This window comes from Macaca fascicularis, chromosome 1 (genome assembly GCF_037993035.2).
Source record: "Macaca fascicularis isolate 582-1 chromosome 1, T2T-MFA8v1.1".
NCBI lineage: Eukaryota > Metazoa > Chordata > Mammalia > Primates > Cercopithecidae > Macaca > Macaca fascicularis.
In genome coordinates, this window is record NC_088375.1 from 224,395,252 (window position 1) to 224,417,777 (window position 22,526).

General features: G+C 48.2%; 1 protein-coding gene across 2 annotated transcripts; it reads right to left on the minus strand.

Moving 5' to 3' along the window:
- Positions 1 to 343: 343 nt before the first annotated feature.
- Positions 344 to 21,302, minus strand: PGD (phosphogluconate dehydrogenase). Of its 2 annotated transcripts, none has more exons than XM_065534481.1 (13): positions 21,102 to 21,302; positions 20,129 to 20,204; positions 19,269 to 19,448; positions 17,317 to 17,382; positions 16,221 to 16,339; positions 13,145 to 13,214; positions 9,781 to 9,915; positions 8,087 to 8,276; positions 3,355 to 3,485; positions 2,963 to 3,096; positions 1,864 to 1,963; positions 1,291 to 1,413; positions 344 to 1,208 (listed from the first exon to the last, which is right to left on the minus strand). In XM_065534481.1, the coding sequence occupies exons 2-13, from the start codon at positions 20,171 to 20,173 to the stop codon at positions 1,089 to 1,091; spliced, it is 1,413 nt and encodes a 470-aa protein (XP_065390553.1). In that variant the 5' UTR covers positions 20,174 to 20,204; positions 21,102 to 21,302; the 3' UTR covers positions 344 to 1,088. The 2 variants fall into 2 exon arrangements, with proteins under 2 accessions (XP_065390553.1, XP_015306783.1); XM_015451297.3 differs by lacking the exon at positions 21,102 to 21,302 and adding an exon at positions 20,706 to 20,762.
- Positions 21,303 to 22,526: the final 1,224 nt, after the last annotated feature.

The window sequence follows — 22,526 nt, forward strand, 5'->3', positions numbered from 1 at the left end:
TAGCCCTGAGAGGTGAGAGGTCATACTGTAGACACCAGCTGTTGAGGCACAGGCGCTGTTTGCTCCGCTTAGGCAACTCTTAGGACTTTCTTAGCACTCCAGGGAAATCATCATGAAGTCAAACCGTGGCAGGGAAACAGTTACATTGGCCCCAGGCCACACAACCGTATCAGTTTGCCGGCAGGGTTTATTTTTTCTGAGTAAATAAGATAAAAGTGAAAAGCCTAGTTTAAGGAGCAGGCTTAGATTGTTCAAAATCCCACGCTGAATCCCTGGGCCTGACTTAAAGCAAGTAGAGACAGGTGTGGGAAAGGAAATCAATCAGACCAAGCTGAGCCATTCATTAAAGCGTAATTCTCTAGAAAGTTTATTATGAAGTATTTGACATACAAAAAGGCATAACGAATGTCACGCACAGCTTGCCAGGAGCAGGAAAAAAAAAAAAAAGACGAAAGAAAAAGCACGTTACAGTGAACATCCACGTACCCACTGCCCAACTGGAGAAAGAGAACACGCCCAGTGTATTACAGCCTCTGGTGCGCCCTCCCTGCCTGCCACCTCCGAGTGAAGCATGATCCTAAATGTGGTGTTTCTTGTTATTCTAGTCTTTGTTTTTAAAGAAAAATCTTTCTGCCAATGGGGATAATGGCTCCATGCGGCCGAGGCGAGACTAAGAATCTGGAGAAAGAGCATCAGTCTGATGTAGCTTTTATTGAGTAAAGGGAAAAGGGAATTCAGCCGCATGATAGAGGTTCCAGTTGATCCGAGTGCACAAACATCCTTCCCGACTGCGTGATGGGAACCGCACCAGCACATGGGGCAGGTGGAAGCCACTGCCGCAAGGAGATGGTTCCCACTCTCACGCACATGAGCAGCTCCTGCTCAGTCCCAAGAGGCAAGGGCAGAGGGCACGGTGGCTCTCACAGAGCTACTTTACAAATAAACTGTGTGTCTTCCTCAGGAGTCTCTAACAACACTTTAAAAAAAGATCTGAACAGAAAATAGGGCAAAGGGCTAGGTGGCAGTGCCATGAGGCACATGGAATGTCCTGGTCTGTGGAATCGTGGAGGGTGACAGGAGCAGCACCATCAGGCATTGTATGACGAGGATGACACACTGCCACCGTGGCCTGTCCAGTTGGTGTGGATAAACTGCCCTGGTTTGGCCAACAGTTCATAGGTGTGAGCCCCGAAGTAATCCCGCTGCGCCTAGGAAACGAGGGAGTCAGGACAGTCCATGGCACACGTCCCCCAGCGGCCAGCCAGGTTAACCCCTGCTCCACAGGCTTACCTGGATGAGGTTGGCTGGAAGCATCTCATGTCTGTACCCATCGTAGAAGGAGAGGGCAGTAGTAAAACAGGGCATGGGAATGCCAGCCTGGACCCCAGTGCTGACTGCTCGCCGCCAGGAGTCCTGAGCACAAAATGCATGGCCAGAGGTTAGTGATCTGCCCCTGGTGATGCTGACAGATTTTTATTCACATCAATGTGGGTAAATGAAAAACTGATGGTGAGGCTGGGCACGGTGGCGCACGCCTGTAATCCTAGCACTTTGGGAGGCTGAGGCGGGTGGATCACGAGGTTAGGAGTTCAACATGAGCCTGACCAACATGGTGAAACTCCATCTCTAGTAAAAATACAAAAAAAAAAAAAATTAGCTGGGCATGGTGGCATGCCTGTAATCCCAGCTACTTAGGAGGCTGAGGCAGGAGAATCACTTGAACCCAGGAGGTGGAGATTGCAGGGCCATTGCACTCCAGCCTGGGAGACAGAGCAAGACTCCGTCTCAAAAAACAAACAAACAAACACAACTGATGGCCCCAGGGAGGTAGAGTAACCATGGCGCCAGCTCTAGGCTACGTACCTGGCAGTTTTCAACAGCTGACTTAAAGAAGTCGTCCAGTAGGAGGTTCTGAAGTTCCGGGTTTCGATCAAATGCATCCTTTATCTTTCCTAGGAATACACTGAAATAATCGAGGAGGGAAAAAAGCAATGAATCTTTTTTTTTTTTTTGACGGAGTCCCGCTCTGTCACCAGGCTGGAATGCAGTGGCATGATCTCAGCTCACTGCCACCTCTGCCTCCCAGGTTCAAGCGATTCTCCTGCTTCAGCCTCCCAAGTAGCTGGGATTACAGGTACGCACCACTACGCCCAGCTCATTTTTGTACTTTTAGTAAAGGCAGGGTTTCACCGTGTTAGACAGGATGGTCTCGATCTCCTGACCTTGTGATCCGCCTGCCTCAGCCTCCCAAAATGCTGGGATTACAGGCGTGAGCCACCGCACCAGGCCGAAAGCAATGAATCTTAACTCTAACAGGGAAGTAAGTTGGAAGCCGATGTATACCCTAGTGAAGTACAAAGTTACATTTCTTATCTCTTCGAGCTAGCTGTTAACCCTTTTCCTGTTTAGATAAAAAGTGCAGCTCCCTGCCAGCGCTCATTTAATTTTACTTAAACACGCTTTTTGAGGCTGAAGCAAATCTGACTGATTTTCAATGTGAAAATAAAATATAAACACTATTCTTGGAGTTATTTCTAAAGAGAACTAATATTAGAATCATCTGAATCACCAGAATCATCTATTTCAGAAAAATCAGATTCATCAAATGAATCTTCAGCCAGCATGAGAATGATGTAACGTCATGTGTAGGAATGCTACGTTTTCTATGATTTGACATTTCCAATGAAAATACACAGCAAAAGTCCCAAGAGGCAAGGCCAGAGGGCATGACAGTTCTCACAGAACTACTTAAAAAAAAGGTGTAGTGTGGACAATCTAGGTAGAGCAACTGAGGTATAGTGAAGAAGGGAGCCACAAAATCTAAACCTATCTTGCTGCCTGTGCCCAGTGATGGGGCTAATTGCCCACCCCTGGAAACTGATCAAGCTGAGTGTCCTAAGATCGCACTTCTGCACAGCAGCATGAATCCTTCCCGTCGGACCCTGGGCTGCCTCTCACTTACCTTCTGATGATGCAGCCCCCTCTCCACATTAGGGCAATGCCACCATAATTGAGGGTCCAGCCAAACTCGGTAGCTGCCTGCCTTAGCAGCATAAAGCCTTGAGCATAAGAGATGATCTTGGAAGCATAGAGGGCCTGAAGAGTGACACAGAGACCTGTTAGGATTGCCATTAGGAGAGTGACCGCCTCGTGTCTATCAGTCTTATTCTCATCAGCAGTGGAGATCCCAGAAGGGACAAGATTCTAGGAAAAAGCTGTAAGTCAAGATCCAAGTGAAGGTTGAACTTCATTCCACCTGGCATCCCGTGGCCTCGCGTGTTCTCCCACAACAATCCCCACCCCCACTGCCTTCCACGGGACCAACAAAGACCACTGCCAGGGACTGTGTCCCACCTTCCGAATGTCCTCCAGGAATGATTTCTTATCACCATCAAACTGGAACTTCTGGGGACCCTTCAGCTTTTTGCTAGCTTGAATTCTCTCATCCTTCAGAGATGATAAGCACCGAGCAAAGACAGCTTCTCCTACAAGGGGGGATCGGGAAGAGGAAACAGATTACTGTCAGGCCTCTGAGCCCAAGCTAAGCCATCATATCCCTGTGACCTGCACGAATACATCCAGATGGCCTGAAGTAAGTGAAGAATCACAAAAGAAGTGAAAATGGCCAGTTCCTGCCTTCACTGATGACATTCCACCATTGTGATTTGCTCCTGCCCCACCGGAACTGAGCGATTAACCTTGTGAAATTCCTTCTCCTAGCTCAGAAGCTCCCCCACTGAGCACCTTGTGACCCCTGCCCCTGCCCGTAAGAGAAAAACCCCCTTTGACTGTAATTCTCCACTACCCACCCAAATCCTATAAAACGGCCCCACTGCTCTCCCTTCGCTGACTCTTTTCAGACTCAGCCCACCTGCATCCAGGTGATTAAAAAGCTTTATTGCTCACACAAAGCCTGTCTGGTGGTCTTTTCACACGGGCGTGCGTGAAAATTACCAAAGTTCACATAGCAACCAGATGAAAGATGGAGCAGGAAAGTCTGTTTATACAAAGCGCTGAAAGTTTCAACCTTAGGCCACGAAAGTTGACATGGATCAGAAGGAACTTTTATCAGAAGCTCTAAACAGTTAATTTGATAACCAAAACTCCAAGACAATCTTCCAATATAAATATGAGTATCCAACCACAAAGACGAACGTGACATTCAAAAGGGAGTTTTGAGGGAAAATGAAGAGATAAAAACCATTGTTATGGCTGTGCGTGGTGGCTCACACCTGTCATCCCAGCACGTTGGGAGGCTGAGGTGGGAGGATCACTTGAGCCCAGGAGTTCAAGGCTACAGTGAGCCATGATCCCACCACTGCTCTCCAGCCTGGGCAAGAGTGAGACGCTGTCTCTAAAACCAGGAAAATAAAATAAAAACCACTGTTATGTAGAATACTCAGTGTTGGTCCATGAGTAAAATTTCAAATTCAATTTAGAGGACTTTAATTTTTTTTTTTTTTTTAAGATTTTACATTGAGAAGTCACATTTACAGACAGCTCTCAAAGAAATGTTAGGTTTTTTATATTTTACGGTTTTCAGTATAGCTGTAGTCATTAAAGTTTCACCAGTTTACTTCATTTGAATTAAAAAGTCAATGTAGTACTTTAACATTAAGACATTTAGTATTTTCAGAAAGTATGCCTTATAAAAGACTACTTGCCCAACTGACAATTTATTGTTAGAATCTATGACTCTTCAGCCACTTTTCCCCCACAGACAAAATGAAGTAAAATCTCGGGGAACTAACAGAGGACTGTATTTCTCAGGAAAGAGGAGCAGCTATGGCTTGAGATTGCTAACCCTACTCAAAACACACGAAAGCAGCTACCTCTCTCCTGGCCCAAATGCACACACAGGATGACTTAGCATTTCTAGAAGGAAGCTTTGTAAGATGACTGGTGCAACGGGTGATGAGGCAAACCCTTCCTGTTACAGGGGGAAGAGGGCAGCTGGAAGACTTCCCTGTTGGTTCACAAATGATGGCTCTCAGCCAGGGGGTGGGCCCAGCCACCCTGGGCGAAGGGGTATATGGATCCACAGGAGGAGAGTAGGAGCTCCTGGACCTCTCTTGTGGTGTCAGGAGAGCCACAGCCCAGTGAGGGTGGCCCGGGGGATCCCTCACTCAGTGTCCTCTGCTCCCAGACTTGGCTGGGCCGAACCTGGCCAGTCCCACCTCTGGCCACTGGTCAGCCCTGCGGGAAGTGAGATGCAGGGATCTACACAGACCGCCTGTGTAGACGCTGCTGCCCAGTGTTGAAAGTCTTATCTGGGCTGCCCCCCAGCCATCCCCACATACCCCTCCCCTTCCGGCCCCCGGCCCTCATCCACATATACTTGAGTCCATGCTCCTAGCTATTGGCCCCTCCCTCCTCACCTATGTTATGGCTCAGATCTGCTAAAAGCAGCCAACTTCCTCCTACACAGCACCAAACTGTAGAAACCACCGACTTCCCTCCTTACTCTGCCTTACACCACAGTTCATCAATAAGGCGAGGCGCAATAAACAGGGAGGTCAAAAGGTGAGAAGAGTCTAGGGAGAGAAAGGCAACCTGTATCTAGAGGAGCAAACAGGAAAAATTCTGTTTTCTTATTTTTGAGGTGGAGTCTCACTCTGTCACCCAGGCTGGAGTGCAGTGGTGCCATCTCGGCTCGTTGCAAATTCCGCCTCCCGGGTTCAAGTGATTCTCCTGCCTCAGCCTCCTGACTGGCTGGGATTACAGGCGCGCAACACCACGCCCACCTAATTTTTGTATTTTTAGTAGAGATGGGGTTTCACCATGTTGGTCAGGCTGGTCTCAAACTCCTGACCTCGTGATCCGCCCACCTCAGCCTCCCAAAGTGCTGGGATTACAGGCATGAGCCACAGTGCCTGGCCCAATTCTGTTTAATATAGTGAGAACATTCTGCCAGAAGCAAAGATCAGCCTTTCATTAACCACGAGAGGCATCTTTCATTCTCCCTTTTCATTCCTGCCAGAAGTCTATGTATTTTACTCTTTTTTTTTTTTTTTTTGAGACAGAGTCTCGCTCTGTCACCCAGGCTGGAGTGCAGTGGCCGGATCTCAGCTCACTACAAGCTCTGCCTCCCAGGTTTACGCCATTCTCCTGCCTCAGCCTCCCAAATAGCTGGGACTACAGGCGCCCGCCACCTCGCCCGGCTAGTTTTTTGTATTTTTAGTAGAGACGGGGTTTCACCGTGTTAGCCAGGCTGGTCTCGATCTCCTGACCTCGTGATCCGCCCGTCTCGGCCTCCCAAAGTGCTGGGATTACAGGCTTGAGCCACCGTGCCCGGCCATTTTACTCTTAAAGAACCAACTTTGCCGGGCACGGTGAATCATGCCTGCAATCCCAGCACTTTGGGAAGCCGAGGCGGGCAGATCCCCTGAGGTTAGGAGTTCGAGACCAGCCTGACCAATATGGTGAAACCCCGTCTCCACTAATAATATACAAAAATTAGCCAGGCATGGTAGCGCATGCCTGTAATCCCAGCTACTCGGGAGGCGGAGGCAGGAGAATCACTTGAACCTGAGAGGCGGAGGTTGCAGTGAGCCAAGATCATGCCACTGAACTCCAGCCTGGGCGACAGAGCAAGACTCTGTCTCAAGAAACAAACATATACACACAAAAAAACCAAACCCCCCCACCCACTGCCAAGATTTTGATATTGTTAATCCCCTCTTGTTTTCTATTTCTTTTATTATTTCCTTATCTGAGTTTGATGCTTAGCTCATTAATGTAAGATAAAAACAAGTGGGCAGGATACAGACCAACTTCAGGATAGTGGCTTTCTTCTAAAAGAGGAAGGGGAAGGAACTTAGCAAAACAACAAGGACTCAAATGGATAGGTAATTTTTATTTTTTTAATATCTAGGGGGAAAAAAGGAAAATTTTAATAATTTCTGAGTACATAAGCCTATGTTATTCATGAACTTTTTTTGGCGGGGGGATGGAGTGTCATTCTGATGCCCAGGCTGGAGTGCAGTGGCACGATCTCTGCTCACTGCAACCTCTGCCTCCTGGGTTCAAGGGATTCTCATGCCTCAACCTCCTGAGTAGCTGGGATTATAGGCACCTGCCACCATGCCCGGCTAATTTTTTTTTTTTTTTTTTTTTTTTTTTTGAGACGGAGTCTCGCTGTGTCGCCCAGGCTGGAGTGCAGTGGCCGGATCTCAGCTCACTGCAAGCTCTGCCTCCCGGGTTTTTACGCCATTCTCCTGCCTCAGCCTCCCGAGTAGCCGGGACTACAGGCGCCCGCCACCTCGCCCGGCTAGTTTTTTGTATTTTTTTTTTTTTTAGTAGAGACGGGGTTTCACCGTGTTAGCCAGGATGGTCTCGAACTCCTGACCTCGTGATCCGCCCGTCTCGGCCTCCCAAAGTGCTGGGATTACAGGCTTGAGCCACCGCGCCCGGCCTAATTTTTCTTTTTTTCTGAGATGGAGTCTCGCTCTGTCGCCTAGGCTGGAGTGCAGTGGTGCCATCTCGGCTCACTGCAACCTCTGCCTCCTGGGTTCAAGTGATTCTCCTGCCTCAGCCTCCCGAGCAGCTGGGACTACAGGTGCCTGCCACCACACCCAGCTAATTTTTTGTATTTTTAGTAGAGACGGGGTTTCATTGTGTTAGCCAGGATGGTCTCGATCTCCTGACCTTGTGATCCACCCGCCTCGGTCTCCCAAAGTGCTGGGATTACAGGCGTGAACCACTGTGCCTGGCCCTGTTATTGATGAACTTTTCTATGAAAAATTTCACTGAAGTTACCTGCCTCATAAATAAGATCTTAGATCACTGACTACAATTACATCACTAATGCTAAAATATTCCAAAGATAAAACTGGATAAGAAGGACAGTCACTTCTGAATTTACCTCACCGTTTGTATGAATAAGATAAGAACTACAAAGAAGAGAATCAAAAGCAGTGTCAGCCTCTCTCACACTGTCAGCTTCTTCAACACAAGAAAGAGCAAAAGGCACTCTGAAAGCTGAAGAGGGCTGAAGAGATTCTCTAAAGACCAGTCTGTATCAGTCCTCCAGATATCAAGATCAGAACAGTGGACAAAAGGGCCCAAGTGAAAAGCATAACATTACCAATGAGGGTGACGGGTACGCCGTACTCCAGGGCGGAGATGGCGGTCCACTTCCCCGTGCCCTTCTGCCCCGCGCTGTCCCTGATCTTTGGCAGCAGGTGTTTGCCATCGGTGTCTTGGAACTTGAGTATATTGGCTGTGATTTCAATCAGGAATGAGTCTAGCTCTGTCTTATTCCAATCCTCAAAGGCCTATGTGCAGAACACAGGGGAGAACCATGTTAGAGGAATGAGGGCTGTGCAAGGAAGCCCCTTGTCCAATGTCCATGCTGACCAGTGCTCACGGTTGCCAGCAGGCTCTGCTCGCGTCTGCCTGGGGACTTCTGCTCCTGCTGGTTGAGTTTTATGCTAACCCAGAGTCAGTTGTGTTTGTTCTGAACCTGGTTATGCTGAATTTCTGGCCACCAGAAGTGTTGTCTCCTCAGAGCCAAGGGCTCCTCACTTCACTTATGTCTCTGTGCGGTCGCCTCCCCAGAAGCCTTCTGCAATCACCCGATCTCGTCCCAGTTTACTCTTCACTCTCACAGTCATCGCTAACTAGTTTGATGTTGTTTGTTTATTTCTCTCTGTCTTCCCAGCTCCAGGAGGGCAGGCACTTTGCTTTCTTCACTAGTATATCCCCAGCATTTAGAATCATGCCTGGCATATAGTAAAGCACTCGTGTGTTTGCTAAGCGAACACATTAAATATTATATACACCAATTAAAAATGAACACAAAAAGAAAAGCATTTTTTCTGTGAAAGAAAACTAAGGTAATGTTTTAGAACAATTAACAGCAAGCCAGTGGAACAAACAATAGTCAAAATAAGTGAGGATGACACGAATAAAAAACTCGGAGGAAATCAACAAAAAACCTGGAAAGCTTCTATCCTGTATGCCTTGCTAGTGTCTGTAAATCATTTCCCATTAGAAATAACTGAAACTAGAAATTCTAGATGGTAAGACATGACTAGAAAGCGCATCAGCAAACCATACTTAACGAGAAGGCCTTGGCCCTACAAAAAATGATGGGTGAATGAAGGTCCTTTCCTGTGTTTTCTGTTAAAATCTATGTTTACCTCATGATAAAGATACATTCATCTAAAGTATTTAGGGAAAACAAAAGTATGGATACCTGCAGTTTACTTTGAATGTATCCAAAAACTGAGATGAAATTGGTGGGGGGTGGACAGACACTGATAAGGCTCGTACAGGAAGCTGTGGGCGGGAGAAAGGAGGCGGTGTGTGTCCAGGTGTTCACTGTAAAACTCTCAGCTTCTGTGCTGCATGTTTGGATGTTTTCATAATAAAATATTGGGGGAAATGCTTTGGTGCCCCTACGTGGACTGACTTTTTGGATTAACTATCAAAATGCCAATCCCAACTGGATGAGAAAAGAAAGCTGCTGCTGCACCTGCCATGTGGGACAACTGTGGAGTAAATGAGACAGGTATGTGGAGTGACACAGTGCCTGACACCAGGTCAGTTACGCTAAACGGTGGCGATGATCACCACCCAGACTCTGTGGGGACTTTCTGCTTAGTGACTAAGTAGCATAGCGTACAGCCCTATTACTAACAGTTTCCCTTAAATTAGGCTGAGTCCATGCAGGCCACCAGAACGGCCAAGGGGATAGGAATGAAGAAAAGATTCAGTGTCCATGGCAAAGTGAGCACTCCCTGCAGAATGGACACAGAGGCAGTGCCGGGGCCTCACCTGGGCCATCTCGTCCTGCGCCATGCCCAGCACGTCTTTCATCAGGTGGTATGCCTCACAGATCAGCTGCATGTCTCCATACTCTATCCCGTTGTGCACCATCTTTACGAAGTGGCCTGCTCCCTCATCTCCCACCTGTCAGGACAAGCACCAAGAGGCCTTCAGAGAGACAGGTGACACACCAGAGAAGTCCACATCAGCTTTGACGCCAACGTCCCTGGCAAGGCTACCTCTCCACACAAAAAATAACAAGTATAAAATGAATACAGTATTTTTGATACAAGAATCATATAGCAATTCAATACGAGCTTCAATCCAGAACAGTATTATTTAACACTAATTCTAGACTCATTCTTCTCAAGGTTCCTCAAAGTCCCTGAATTCACTCTCAATACCTATAGCTCTCTAGCCTGTATTTTCTAGTCTTTCTCATCATTCAAAGCAACTCCCCGCCTTCCCAGCCCCTACCCATAAGAAAAAAAGTCCTTTTTTCCCCAAAGTTACCACTTTTCTAGCAACTATAGGTTAAAATATATTGGCTAATTAAATCACTTTTGTTTTTTCAAAATATAAATGTAGTTGTTTCTAATGGCTACTGAAAAGTAAAATGACCCTAGATCCAAGGTTTCAACCTTGTAAGCCCAGAAAGGAGTCCTTCCAAGGCCCCATCATTGACCAGATCTTTATTGATAAGCTGGCAAGATATATAAGATCAGAATACCAGCTTATGAATGTAGGATGAAAACCTTAACTATGGATCTTCGTGGTTACAAATGTTAGTCTGGTCAACAGAGTCTATCCCTACAGACAAGCAACTGGGAAGCCAGATTATCTGAAAATGATTTAGTTATCAAGGAACTGGAACAAAGGGAGTGATGAGAGCCAAACAGTTCATGGCATCAGGCTCTCAGTCATCTACACCCAGCTCCATGACAGGGAGCCACCTGCCCAGGAGGCCAGGTGTTTGGATGACGTGGCAGTCTCTCTCCTGGCTGTCAGCACCTGGACCAATACAACTGACGCTTACATCAGGACTCCACTGTCCATGTTTCTCTTTTTTTTGAGACGGAGTCTCACTCTGTCGCCCAGGCTGGAGTGTGGAGTGTGGCAGTGTGATCTTGGCTCACCACAACTTCTGCCTCCTGGGTTCACGCAATTCTAACGCCTCAGCCTCCTGATGAGCTGGGATTACAGGAGCACACTACCACACTCGGCTAATTTTTGTATTTTTGTAGAGATGGGGTTTCACCATGTTGGCCAGGCTGGTCTCAAACTGCTGACCTCAGGTGATCCACCCACCTCAGCCTCTCACAGTGCTGGGATTCCAGGCATGAGCCACCACGCCTGGCCTTGTCCATGTTTCTATTGCTGCCCCCGCCGACTTCTGATTTTGACACTCTGGTCATGCAGTAACATGGCTACTAATATCTTACTTTACCTTACCCTTCCTGCCACTTCAGCCATGAACTAAGGAGCACCTGCTTGATCAACACACATAGAAGCAAGGACGGTGCTTCTCTTCATGACTTTGTCCTAAGTGTGTGTATATAAAAAGAAATTGCAGGCTGCGTGCGATGGCTCACACCTATAATCCCAACACTTTGGGAGGCCGAGGTGGCCAATTACTTGAAGCCAGGAGTTCAAGACCAGCCTGGGCAACATGGTGAAACCCCATCTCTACCAAAAATACAAAAATTAGCCAGGCATGGTGGCACATGCCTGTCATCCCAGCTACACTGGAGGCTGAGGCATAAGAATCACTTGAACCTGGGAGGCGGAAGTTGCAGTGAGCTGAGATTACGCCACTGCACTCCAGCCTGGATGACAGAGCAAGACTCTGTTTCAAAAAAAAAAAAAAAAAAAAGAAGAAGTTGCTACCACTTGCTTTTACTCCAGTGATCTTTTTGTTTTTGTTTAAGAGACAGGGTCTCACTCTGTTACCCAGGCTGGAGTGCAGTGGTATGATCACTGCTCACTGCAGCCTTGACTCCTGGTCTCAAGGGAGCCTCCCAAAATGCTGGATCACAAGCATGAGCCACTGCGCCCAGCCTTTTACCACGGTCATCTACTATCAGGGAACAGAAGTCCCTTTCCAATCCTTCATACTAATGAGAAGATTACTCAGCCCTTTAAGTCAGTCCCAGCACCAGCCTCTTTCTACCCTAAGCAGATTCTGACTGAGCTCAATGGCCAACCACTGGTGAAAAGATAAGGACAGGTGAGCTGCTGTAGCCAAAGCCAAGCACTGGCAGGCCCAGGAGGGAGGCTTCCTGGATTCCTCAGAGGCCTGGACTCTGGAGTCCTTGTTTCAACCTCACTGTTCATCTGATATAAAATAAAATTGAAAATTAGCATTAAAATTGCTAATATAAAATTAAAGGGAATCAGGAGCTAAAGAGAGCTTGGAGATCATGCAGTCCAACCCCGTATCTTACAGATAAGGAAACTGAGGTCCATGAAGGGACATGGCTTGCCTGATGTCACAGTTAACAGAAAGCCAGAATTGCCACTCGGGTCTCCTGAGCCTATTTTTTTCCTTCCACAGCATGGGCTGAACTACAAATGAGATAAAGTTTACTTTAACAGCAACATGAGGTCGGGCATGGTGGCTCATGCCTGTAACCTCAGCACTTTGGGAGGCCAAGGCAGGCAGATGACTTGAGAGTCCAGGAGTTCGAGATCAGCCTGGGCGACATGGTGAAACCCCATCTCTACAAAAAATACAAAAATTGGAAAGGCGTGGTGGCATGCACCTGCAGTCCCAGCTACTCAGGAGGTTGAGGTAGGAGGGTGCCTGGGAGGCAGAGGTTGCAGTGAGCCGAGATGGTGCCACTGCACTATGAACTAGGCTAGGCCTCCTTCGCATTCAGTGAGGGTGCAAGTCCACAAGTGACTTTGTTCAAGCACAGAATGCCTGAATCCCACAGTATGGGAAGGGGAATTTTCCACATTCATGGCCAGGACATTTGACACGGCAACAGTACATTCAGTCCTCTTCCTTTCACCCATGCAAGCAAACGCCACTTTTGATTCTGACATTCTTTCCTTTGGCCGTGAAATAATATGGCTCAAAAAAAAATGTTACTTCACTTCATCCTATTCCTTTTTAAGGGATCCATCTTTTAGATGAATTACAGAAGGCTGCTTTTAGTATCAACCTCAAGGCTATGAACAGTCAGTTAAGATACAAAGATGTGAACAGCAGGCATGCATTCTAGGCGTTGGCTATGCTAGCAATCAAAGATTGAGACGTTTATGTCACCAAGCTAACCACTGGGAGACCATGATGGCCTTTCTCTGCACACTTTATCACTTAGACACGCTCGTGTTGCAAACTGGCTTTAAAGAGTAGCCCAGAACTTGCCCAGTCACAGCAGGGTTCTCCAGTTCCTACTTTTGCAGCAATGCCTTGGAAGATGGTCTTGATGTGGGGCCTGTGGAAAGAAACAGTGCAGTTCAGCTAATGAGAAGAGACAGGCTGAGAGCCCAATTATATACCCATAGACACCAACCCCCATCTTTTCCGTTTTTGTTTTTTTTTTTTGAGACAGTCTCATTTTGTTATCCAGGCTGGAGTGCAGTGGTGTGATCTCAGCTTGCTGCAGCCTCCTCAACCTCCCAGGTTCAAGTGATCTTCCTGCTTCAGCCCTCTAAGTAGCTGAGACTACAGGTGTGTGACACCACGCCCAGCTAATTTTTTTGGATTTTGTAGAGATGGGGTTTTGCCATGTTGCCCAGATTGGTCTCAAACTCCTAAGCTCAAGTGATCCACCCACCATGGATACCCAAAGTGCTAGGATTACAGGCATAAGCCACCACCGCACCAGGCCCATCTTTTTGTTTCTAATGGGAGGTGGAAGTGCCTACAAAAAGATAATGAATGGGCTGGGCGCAGTGGCTCATGCCTGTAATCCCAGCACTTTGGGAGGCCGAGGCAGGCGGATCACAAGGTCAGGAGATCGAGACCATCCTGGCTAACATGGTGAAACCCCGTCTCTAACAAAAACACAAAAAATTAGCCAGGTGTTGTGACAGGTGCCTGTAGTCCCAGCTACTCAGCAGGAGAATGGAGTGAACCTGGGATGCGGAGCTTGCAGTGAGTCGAGATGGCACCACTGCACTCCAGCCTGGGCGACAGATCGAGACTCCCGTCTCAAAAAAAAAAAAAAAAAAGATAATGAATGTGCTAAGTTCTCAAGCTAAACTTCAGACCCTTGACTGAAACTGGGTGCCCTTCTCCAGATCCTGGCGGATTCTCAGAGCAGAGACTAGACTATCAGACTGAGACTACAGACAGAAAGGCTGAGCAGAAGCATCACCAAAGCACCAGAAGAAATGTCTTCTTAGAGACAGGGTCTCACTCTGTTGCCCAGGCTGGACTGCAGTGGCGCAATCACGGCTCTCTGCAGCCTCAAACTCCTGGACTTAGATGATCCTCCTGCCTCAGCCTCCCAAGTAGGTGGGGCTACAGGTGTGTGCCATCACAGCCAGCTAATTAAAAACATTTTTTTGTAGGGACAGGATCTTGCTATGTTGCCCAGGTTGGTGTTGAGCTCCTGGCCTCAAGCAATCCTCACACTTCAGCTTCCCAAAGTGCCGGGACCATGGGCATGAGCAACCATGCCTGGCAAATTTTTTGTTGTTGTTGCAGAGACGGGGTCTCCCTATGTTGATGTGGCTGGTCTTGTACTCCTGGGCTCCAGCACTCCTCCCACTTCAGCCTCGAGTCACTGAGATGACAGGCATGAGCCATCACACCCGGCTCAGAAACTTCTATTACAGCAGCAGCAGATGGTATGATTGCAAACAGCAAGCAATACCAAAGTTCCTTTAGAGATCCTCTTTTAATTTTTTCCCTTTTCTTGATTTCTCCTTATAATGGCTTTTAGCAAGTGAAGAGACCCTCTTTTACTTGTCTGGATGTGTGCTGCCAGGCACAGAATGGTTCTGGACATCTGGATTAAGAACCAGGCAGCGTTTTTGAGAGCTACATTACCATTCAGAGAAAGGCCGCTGTTCACTCTTTCCACAGCTCAGCACGGGGATGTATTACTCCTGAGGCTTTCTCTCGCTGTTCTGCTCCCTATTGGCCAGTCAGGGCTTCCTCACAAAAAGTTCTTGGTGCAGACATGAAATCTTGCAGGGTTGCAAAGTTAACATTTAGGATTAGGGATGAAGACAGCTACACTGGAAACTGCAGAGCTTTACTGAACTTTTACAGTGTCCTTCAGGTAAAGGTGCCATTTGTACTTCTGCCAGCACAGTATGAGGAAAGAGAACTGATGGAAACAACTGGAGCACTCCGTATGTCAAATACTTTTATGTGCATTGTCTGCTGGTTGCCCTTCTAACTGTTCACTGTGCAGGTGCTTTGAGGTATTTTCAAACCTTTTTTTTTTTCTTAAGAAACAGGGTCTCACTATGTCGTCCAGGCTGGCCTTGAACACCTGGTCTCAAGCAGTTCTGTCACCTCAGTCTCCTGAATAGCTGGCACTACAGGTGCAAGCCACTGCACACGCAGCAGTTTAAACTTTTGAGAAGCAGGAAGGTCTCTCTACTTCTGTGTTTCATTAGTAACACACTGAAGAGAATCCCCAGACTCATTCACCAGAAAGGTAATTTAGAGAATCATTTTTTCTTTTTTACTGAGACCGAGTCTCACTCTGTCACCCATGATGGAGTGCAGTAGTGTTAGCTCACTGCAACCTCCGCCTCCCAGGTTCAAGTGATTCTCATGCCTCACCCTGCTGGGTAGCTGGGATTACAGGGGCCCCCCACCATGCCCGGCTAATTTTTGTATTATTAGTAGAGGTGGGGTTTCACCATGTTGGCCAGGCTGGTCTTGAACTCCTGACCTCAAGTGATCCTCCTGTCTCAGCTTCCAAAAGTGCTGGGATTACAGGCATGAGCCACCGTGCCCAGGCTTAAAGAATCATATTGCAGGCGTGGTGGCTCACGCCTGTAATCCCAGCACTTTGGGAGGCCGAGGCGGGCAGATCACAAGGTCAGGAGATCAAGACCATCCTGGCTAACATGGCGAAACCCCGTCACTACCGAAAATACAAAAAATTAGCCAGGCATGGTGGTGGGCGCCTGTAGTCCCAGCTACTTGGGAGGCTGAGGAATAAGAATTGCTTGAGCCCAGGAGATGGGGGTTGCAGTGAGCTAAGATCTCACCACTGCACTCCTGCCTGGGCAAGAAAAAAAAAAGCCTATTTAGAACTTCAGGTATCAGTCTTGATAGAAATAACAGAAGAAAAAAGGCAAAAGAGGATTGTGCACATATATTATATCAAAGCGATAAAAGAAATTGCCGGCATCTCCTAGGTCTCACCCTCAGGGCACCACAGAGATCAGGGTGGCAGAACTGCTCCTGGCTTATTTGTTCTCAAAGTGTAGCTCCCTTGTACAGAGATGGATACAGTGCTGACGGCACTCACCACGCTTCTTTATTCCCTCCTGGCATGAGCGATGGGCCATACCGGGCCCCTTCCTCTCCACCACTGACTCCGCTCCCCACAAATAAAATTCCCTTGGCCTTGAGGTCTCGGCACCGTCTCTGAAGGACAGAAAAATAATTTCATTATGCTTCCATGTTTCATTACGCTCCCAAAAAATGTTTCCCTTATAACTGAGAGGAAGTATAAGATAGGTATGGAGAGCCTACATTTGACAGGAAATGACCCAAGAATCTAGGAATAACTGATGACTCAGAAAAGTTAATCCCCTATGTGTAGAAGTTAAAACAAAACAACTACGGACATTCAAGATACATACCTCTTCCCCAAAGTGAAATAATTAAGCCAAACACACATTGGCATTTTACTGGAAAAGACCTTGAATAATAAGACTCAATTAAGAGTAGGTTTAATACAACTTAATGCCACTCAGTACTTCAGAGCACACAGGACTTCCCTCAGCGTTTGATACCATTAGAGGAGTGGTTCTAAACCAGTTAGAGACTGACATATCATGGATTACTTGGAAGGGGAAGGGGAGGAGTTAAAACATAATTCTCGGCCCGCTGTATCTGAGTATTCATCCTCTGAGATGTATGTGTCACTGAGAATCTCACCCACCAAGTGTGTCTTTTTTTTTTTTTTCCAGATGGAGTCTCATTCTGTTGCCCAGGCTGGAGTGCAGTGGCACGAACTCGGCTCACTGCACCTTCTGCCTCCTGGGTTCAAGCAATTCTCCTGCCTCAGCCTTCTGAGTAGCGTGCCACCATGCCAGGCTAATTTTTTGTATTTTTAGTAGAGACGGGTTTTCACCATGTTAGCCAGGATGGTCTCGATCTCTTGACCTCGTGGTCCACCCACCTCGGCCTCCCAAAGGGCTGGGATTACAGGCGTGAGCCACCGCGCCCAGCCCCCAAGTGTGTCTTAACAGAAAAAAAGGCTGAGAACTATTACATCAGTAGCAATCTCACAAAACTCAGGACCACAGGGCAGTTCACCCTACTGTCACATATGCAATGCTGACACTTTTTTTGAATGTTCTCAGAACCTGGAAGAATCTGGACCGAAGAACACTTACTGTGGTGTCCCTATATTCAGAATTTCCTCCATCAATGATGATGTCACCAGTGTCCAACAATGGTACCTGTAACCAGACACCAGCATTAAGACGGACCAGAAATGAAACATACCTTGGCAAATTAAAACAAGAATTTATTCCAAATAAATATAGTCTAAAAAGAGTCTCATTCTGTTGCCCAGCTTGAAATGCAGAAGTGCAAACATGGCTCAATGAAACCCTGAACTCCTGCAGTGGTGTGAACATGACTCATTGCAACTTTGAACTCCTTGAACCACAATGCCCAGTTAGTTTAAAAATTTTTTTTGTAGAGATGGAGTCTCACCACATTGCCCAGGCTGGTCTCGTTGCCCAGGCTGGTCTCAAACTCCTGGGCTCAAAATCAAAAGATCCTCCTGGCTTGGCAGGGGGCCAATAGACCCAGCCTATTTAATCTTCAATAATCCTCTCTGTGGCTAGAGTTGGACTCTATCTAAAAGTTTAGGGCTGACGGGGCTCAGTGGCTCACACCTGTAATCCCAACACTTTGGGAGGTTGAGGCAGGCCAATCGCTTGAGCCCAGGAGTTTGAGACCAGCCTGGACAGCATAGCAAGACCCCGTTTCTATTTTTAAGTAAGTAAATAGATTAAACACTGACTGTAATGTCTGTGTCTAGAATAGAGTGGGGATTCAGTAAATACGTATCAAATGTTTTAGTGTATGAATGAATGATTTTATGACCACAGTTCAGAGATCAGGAAGAGACAGAGCCTTGAACATGAATATCTACCTACAGCACACCAACCAGGCTGGGCTTTATTATTTATTACTCAATCTTCCCCCTACAAGGCTCCAGTTAACATTACTTACTATTTTCCTATACTGAAGAATAATCCACCATTTTTCAGTTTTCTCTGTCTAAAACTGAGCACAGGCAGCTTGCCACACAAAAAATTTACTATGTCCTTTTTTTAAACTCAGTGTTCTTCCTTTCTAGGTCATCTGTTTGAAAAACAGTGGCATACTGGTTACAAATCCATCTTCCTGTGGAAACAACCTCACCGTTGATGCCACTCCTCTAGAAAAGAAGTCACTCCTCTAGAAAAGGAATGCTCAGCCTCCCCTGAGGTACCACTGCACTGCTTACAGCAAAACATTTCTTCTAAATGGGTAGCGCCTGGGTTTTTTCAGGGCTGTTACTACAGAATTATTTTGGGGTATCTAAATACATTATTTTCACTGGTTCCCCTACATTTTTTTTTCCAAAAAAGATACACCTGCTAAAGCCAACAAATTGTTTGGTACAAAAATAAGCATCCAGTTCCCTAGGATTCCCTAAGAAGATCTTGATTTTATTTTCATTTTTTTTGAGACAGAGTCTCACTCTGTTGCCCAGACTGAAGTGGCACGATCTCAGGTCACTGTAACCTCTGCCTCCCAGGTTCAAGTGATTCTCATTCTTCAGCCTTCCGAGTAACTGGGATTACAGGTGTGCACCACAACACCCAGCTAATTTTTATATTTTTAGTAGAGATGGGGTTTCACCATGCTGGCCAGGCTGGTCTTGAACCTGGGATCATAAGCTTCCACCACCATACCCAGCTAATTTTTTTTATTTTATGTAAAGACAGGGTTTCGCCATGTTGCCCAGGCTGGTCTCGAACTCCTGGGCTCAAGTGATCCATCTGAACCAGCCTCCCAAAGTGCTGGGATTACAGGCCTGAGCCACTGTGCCCTGCCTTAATGAATTTTTCTTGAAATGTCTGTTAGTATTCTCAGAATTACTACCACCAAAGCACAAAGTTACTTCATAAGTGCCGATCAAGTTAACCAACACTGCGACAGTTAAGCAATCATTTGGTCAGAATTTAGCAGAAATTGGAAAAACAAAATCTCTGGAGTTAAAAGGAGAAAGGAAGAAACCAAAACCAGCTGTTATCGTGGTAGCAGCTGAGAGCAGAGCTGGCCTCACCAATTTTTCGATGAAATCATCCACAGCTTGCCCAGCCTTCACCAGGAGGATGATCCGCCGCGGCTTCTTCAGCTTGGAGACCATCTCTTTCAGGGACTGAGCACCCACCACTTTGGTTCCCTTTGCCTCATTGGCCAAGAAATCATCAACTTTGGAGACAGTCCTATTAAAAGCACAGACCTAGAAGGACAAAAGGCCTGAGTAGGAGATCCAGGACACATAAGACCTTCAGACTGTGGCCCAAGTAACAATGACCTTTCCATTCAGCCCAAGTTCTGGGGAGGTCAGATCTGCCTTTGCCTTTTCCTCCCCAAGCTGTGGGAGGCTCACTGTAAAGTTATGTCACCTCAGTAGAATGAAACTGGCAGAGAACCGAGGCGAAGACCAACTACCCCCGGCGTTATCAGGTAGAATCCACAACCAACCTGTTAGGACTCAAAATCAAATCCAGGAACCGGCTGGTTCAACAGGCTCTGTCTGTTGCTACTGATCATCCTGGCGTCTAAGCCACTTTAGCATTTAGAAGAAACATTTTCACTCTCCCCAGATCTCATCAGGCAATCAAGTTAGAGCTCTACACAGCCAGCAGGGGTTCTCCTCCCGCACCCTTCGTCTCTACTAGACACTAATCCGTTCATTCGCGCTGTGAACCTCACGGACCCACAGGCACACTCCGCCGGACTAAGGTCGGGATCGGCCCGCCCAAGCCTACAGGGTGCTTCTCCTTTCCATACAAAAAGACATGAGCAGCAACAGACCGCATTCGCAAAGCACGGCCAGGAGACCCGTGAGCTCCCAGACCCATCGCCGGCCTCTTAGCCCGGGAACCAAAGAGAAGACAATGCGCCCGCGCGGCTTACCACAAAGCCATGGTCATTCATGTTCAGAATTAAGTTCTGGCCCATGACGGCCAATCCGATCAGCGCGATGTCAGCTCTGGAGAGGCAGAAACAGAACAAAGGAAAGAGTCAGCGCCGCTCGACGCGCTGAAATCCAGGGGCCCGGTCCTTCCCCGTTTGGCCGTGAGTGGGAGTTTGCACTTTCCTCCGCGCCTCCGGGGCCCCCCGAAGCCGGGCGCGCAAGCTGCAGAGCCTCTGCCGGGCAGGCGGCCCCCAGCCCCGCCCTCGCGCCCGACTCCGGCTGGCACGCGTCCCGCAGGTGTCCCTGCAGACTCGGCGAGGCCTGGCCGCGCCTCCTCCCTGGCCGTCGAAAGGACCCGCCCCGCCCCGAGCCTGCGCGGCCAAGAGAGCAGGGGGCCGGGCCCGCAGGGAAGGAGCTCCGGGCCCGAGACGCCGCAGGACGAGGGTCCCAGAACCCCAAATGAGCTCAGGCGACCTCCAGGATGGGAGGCGTCGGAGAGAACGAGGGAGATCCCGACCCCCAAAAAGTTCCCCGCCCGCTGAGGCCGAGCCCGGCTGCGCCTGGCGAGTCACTCACTGGGCCATGGCGGCGGACAGAGCAGAACCGAAGAGCGGGGAAGCGCGGAGAGTGAGTGAGGGAGAGACCCGCTGCGGCTCCCTCCAGAGGCTGCGGCTCTCACGCCCGGCTTTTCGGCGCCGGCCAATCGAATAGAAGGGGTGGAGCTGTGAGCCACGCCATTGGCTCTCTCCTACGCCTGTTAGACCATCCGAGGCAAACGTGCCCGCCCACTCCCGGGGGCCGGATCAGTAGAGCGCCGAGCACCTAGATTGACGTGGCCCCGGCGAGGGTCGGGGCTCCCCGCCCACGCGCAGAGTTTTCCGCTCCTCCCACCTGCACCTGGGTCCTGCAAGCTGTGCGTCTGGCGCAGCCGTAGCTATAGCAACTCACGCAGGACTGCGCTTTACAGTTTACCAGGCACTCGGACGCCTTTGGCGCCAGCGTCCGTCGCTCCTTCCTCAGGTCACTGCGGTGCACTGTGCGGGTCCGCATCGTGGCCCTCTGCTCTGGGGCAGAGGCCTGGCGTGCTGGTTCTGTCCTGTACGCACTCGGAATGGGGCCGGGAAAGGCTGAGCCTCAGGGCGATCCTGATGTGGGGCCGTGCGACCGCTCACTGCGGGTGACGAGCCCCAGGCGCAGACAGCGCAGGCGTGGTATGTATTGGTGGGAGTATGATGGGGCCAGGACTTGAGTCTTTTACCCAGGCCCGGAGATAATGGCACTGAACCCCTTCGCATTTTGCAGAGGCTATGTGACCCACGAGATGGACCGGGTTAAATGCAGAGGCAGATATGAAAATCCAGCCATCTTAAGCCAGACATTAAAGATATTTGCAAAGTGGCCAAGCAGCGCTATTCATCTTACTGAGTCCCTTCTTGCTAGGAGGAAATTGTTATTCAAAAGTTTGAGTTTTAGATTTTTTTTTTTTTTTTTTTTTTTTTTGAGACGGAGTCTCGCACTATTGCCCGGGCTGGAGTGCAGTGGTGTGATCTCAGCTCACTACAACCTCCGCCTCCCGGGTTCAAGCAATTTTCCTGCCTCAGCCTCCCAAGTAGCTGGGATTACAGGCGCCTTCCACCACGCCCAGCTAATTTTTGTATTTTTAGTAGAGACGGGGTTTCACCATCTTGGCCAGGCTAGTCTGAAACTCCTGACCTCGTGATCCGCCCGTCTCGGCCTCCCAGAGTGCTGAGATTACAGGCATGAGCCACCATGCCCGGCTTTTTTTGTTGTTGCTGAGATGGAGTCTTGCTCTGTCTCCAGGCTGCAGGGCAGTGGCGTGATCTCGGCTCACTGCAACCTCCACCTCCCAGGTTCAAGCGAGTCTCCTGCTTCAGCCTCCCTAGTAGCTGGGACTACAAGCACATGTTACCATACCCAGCTAATTTTTTTTATTTTTCGTAGAGACAGGGTTTCACCACGTTGGCGAGGCTGGTCTCGAACTCCTGACCTCAAGTGATCCACCTGCCTCAGTCTCCCAAAGTGCTGGGATTAGAGGTGTGAGCCACTGTGCCCAGTAAGTTTTTAATTTTTTTAAAGACAGGGTCTTTGCTCTGTTGCCCAGGGTGGAGTGCAGTGGCATGATCATAGCTTACTGCAACCTTGAACTCCTGAGGTCGAGCAGTCTTCTAGCCTCAACTTCCTGAGTAGTTAGGACTACAGGCACGCAACACCACGCCTGGCTAAGATATCCTACTTTAAAATATGTCAGACTTCACAGCACAGTTCTTTTTTAAAAATACAGATTTAATGAGATAATTTACATGTCATACAATTCAAACGTAAGAATACATTTGGATGATCTTTATACTGTTGTGTGGCCATCACCATAATCCACTT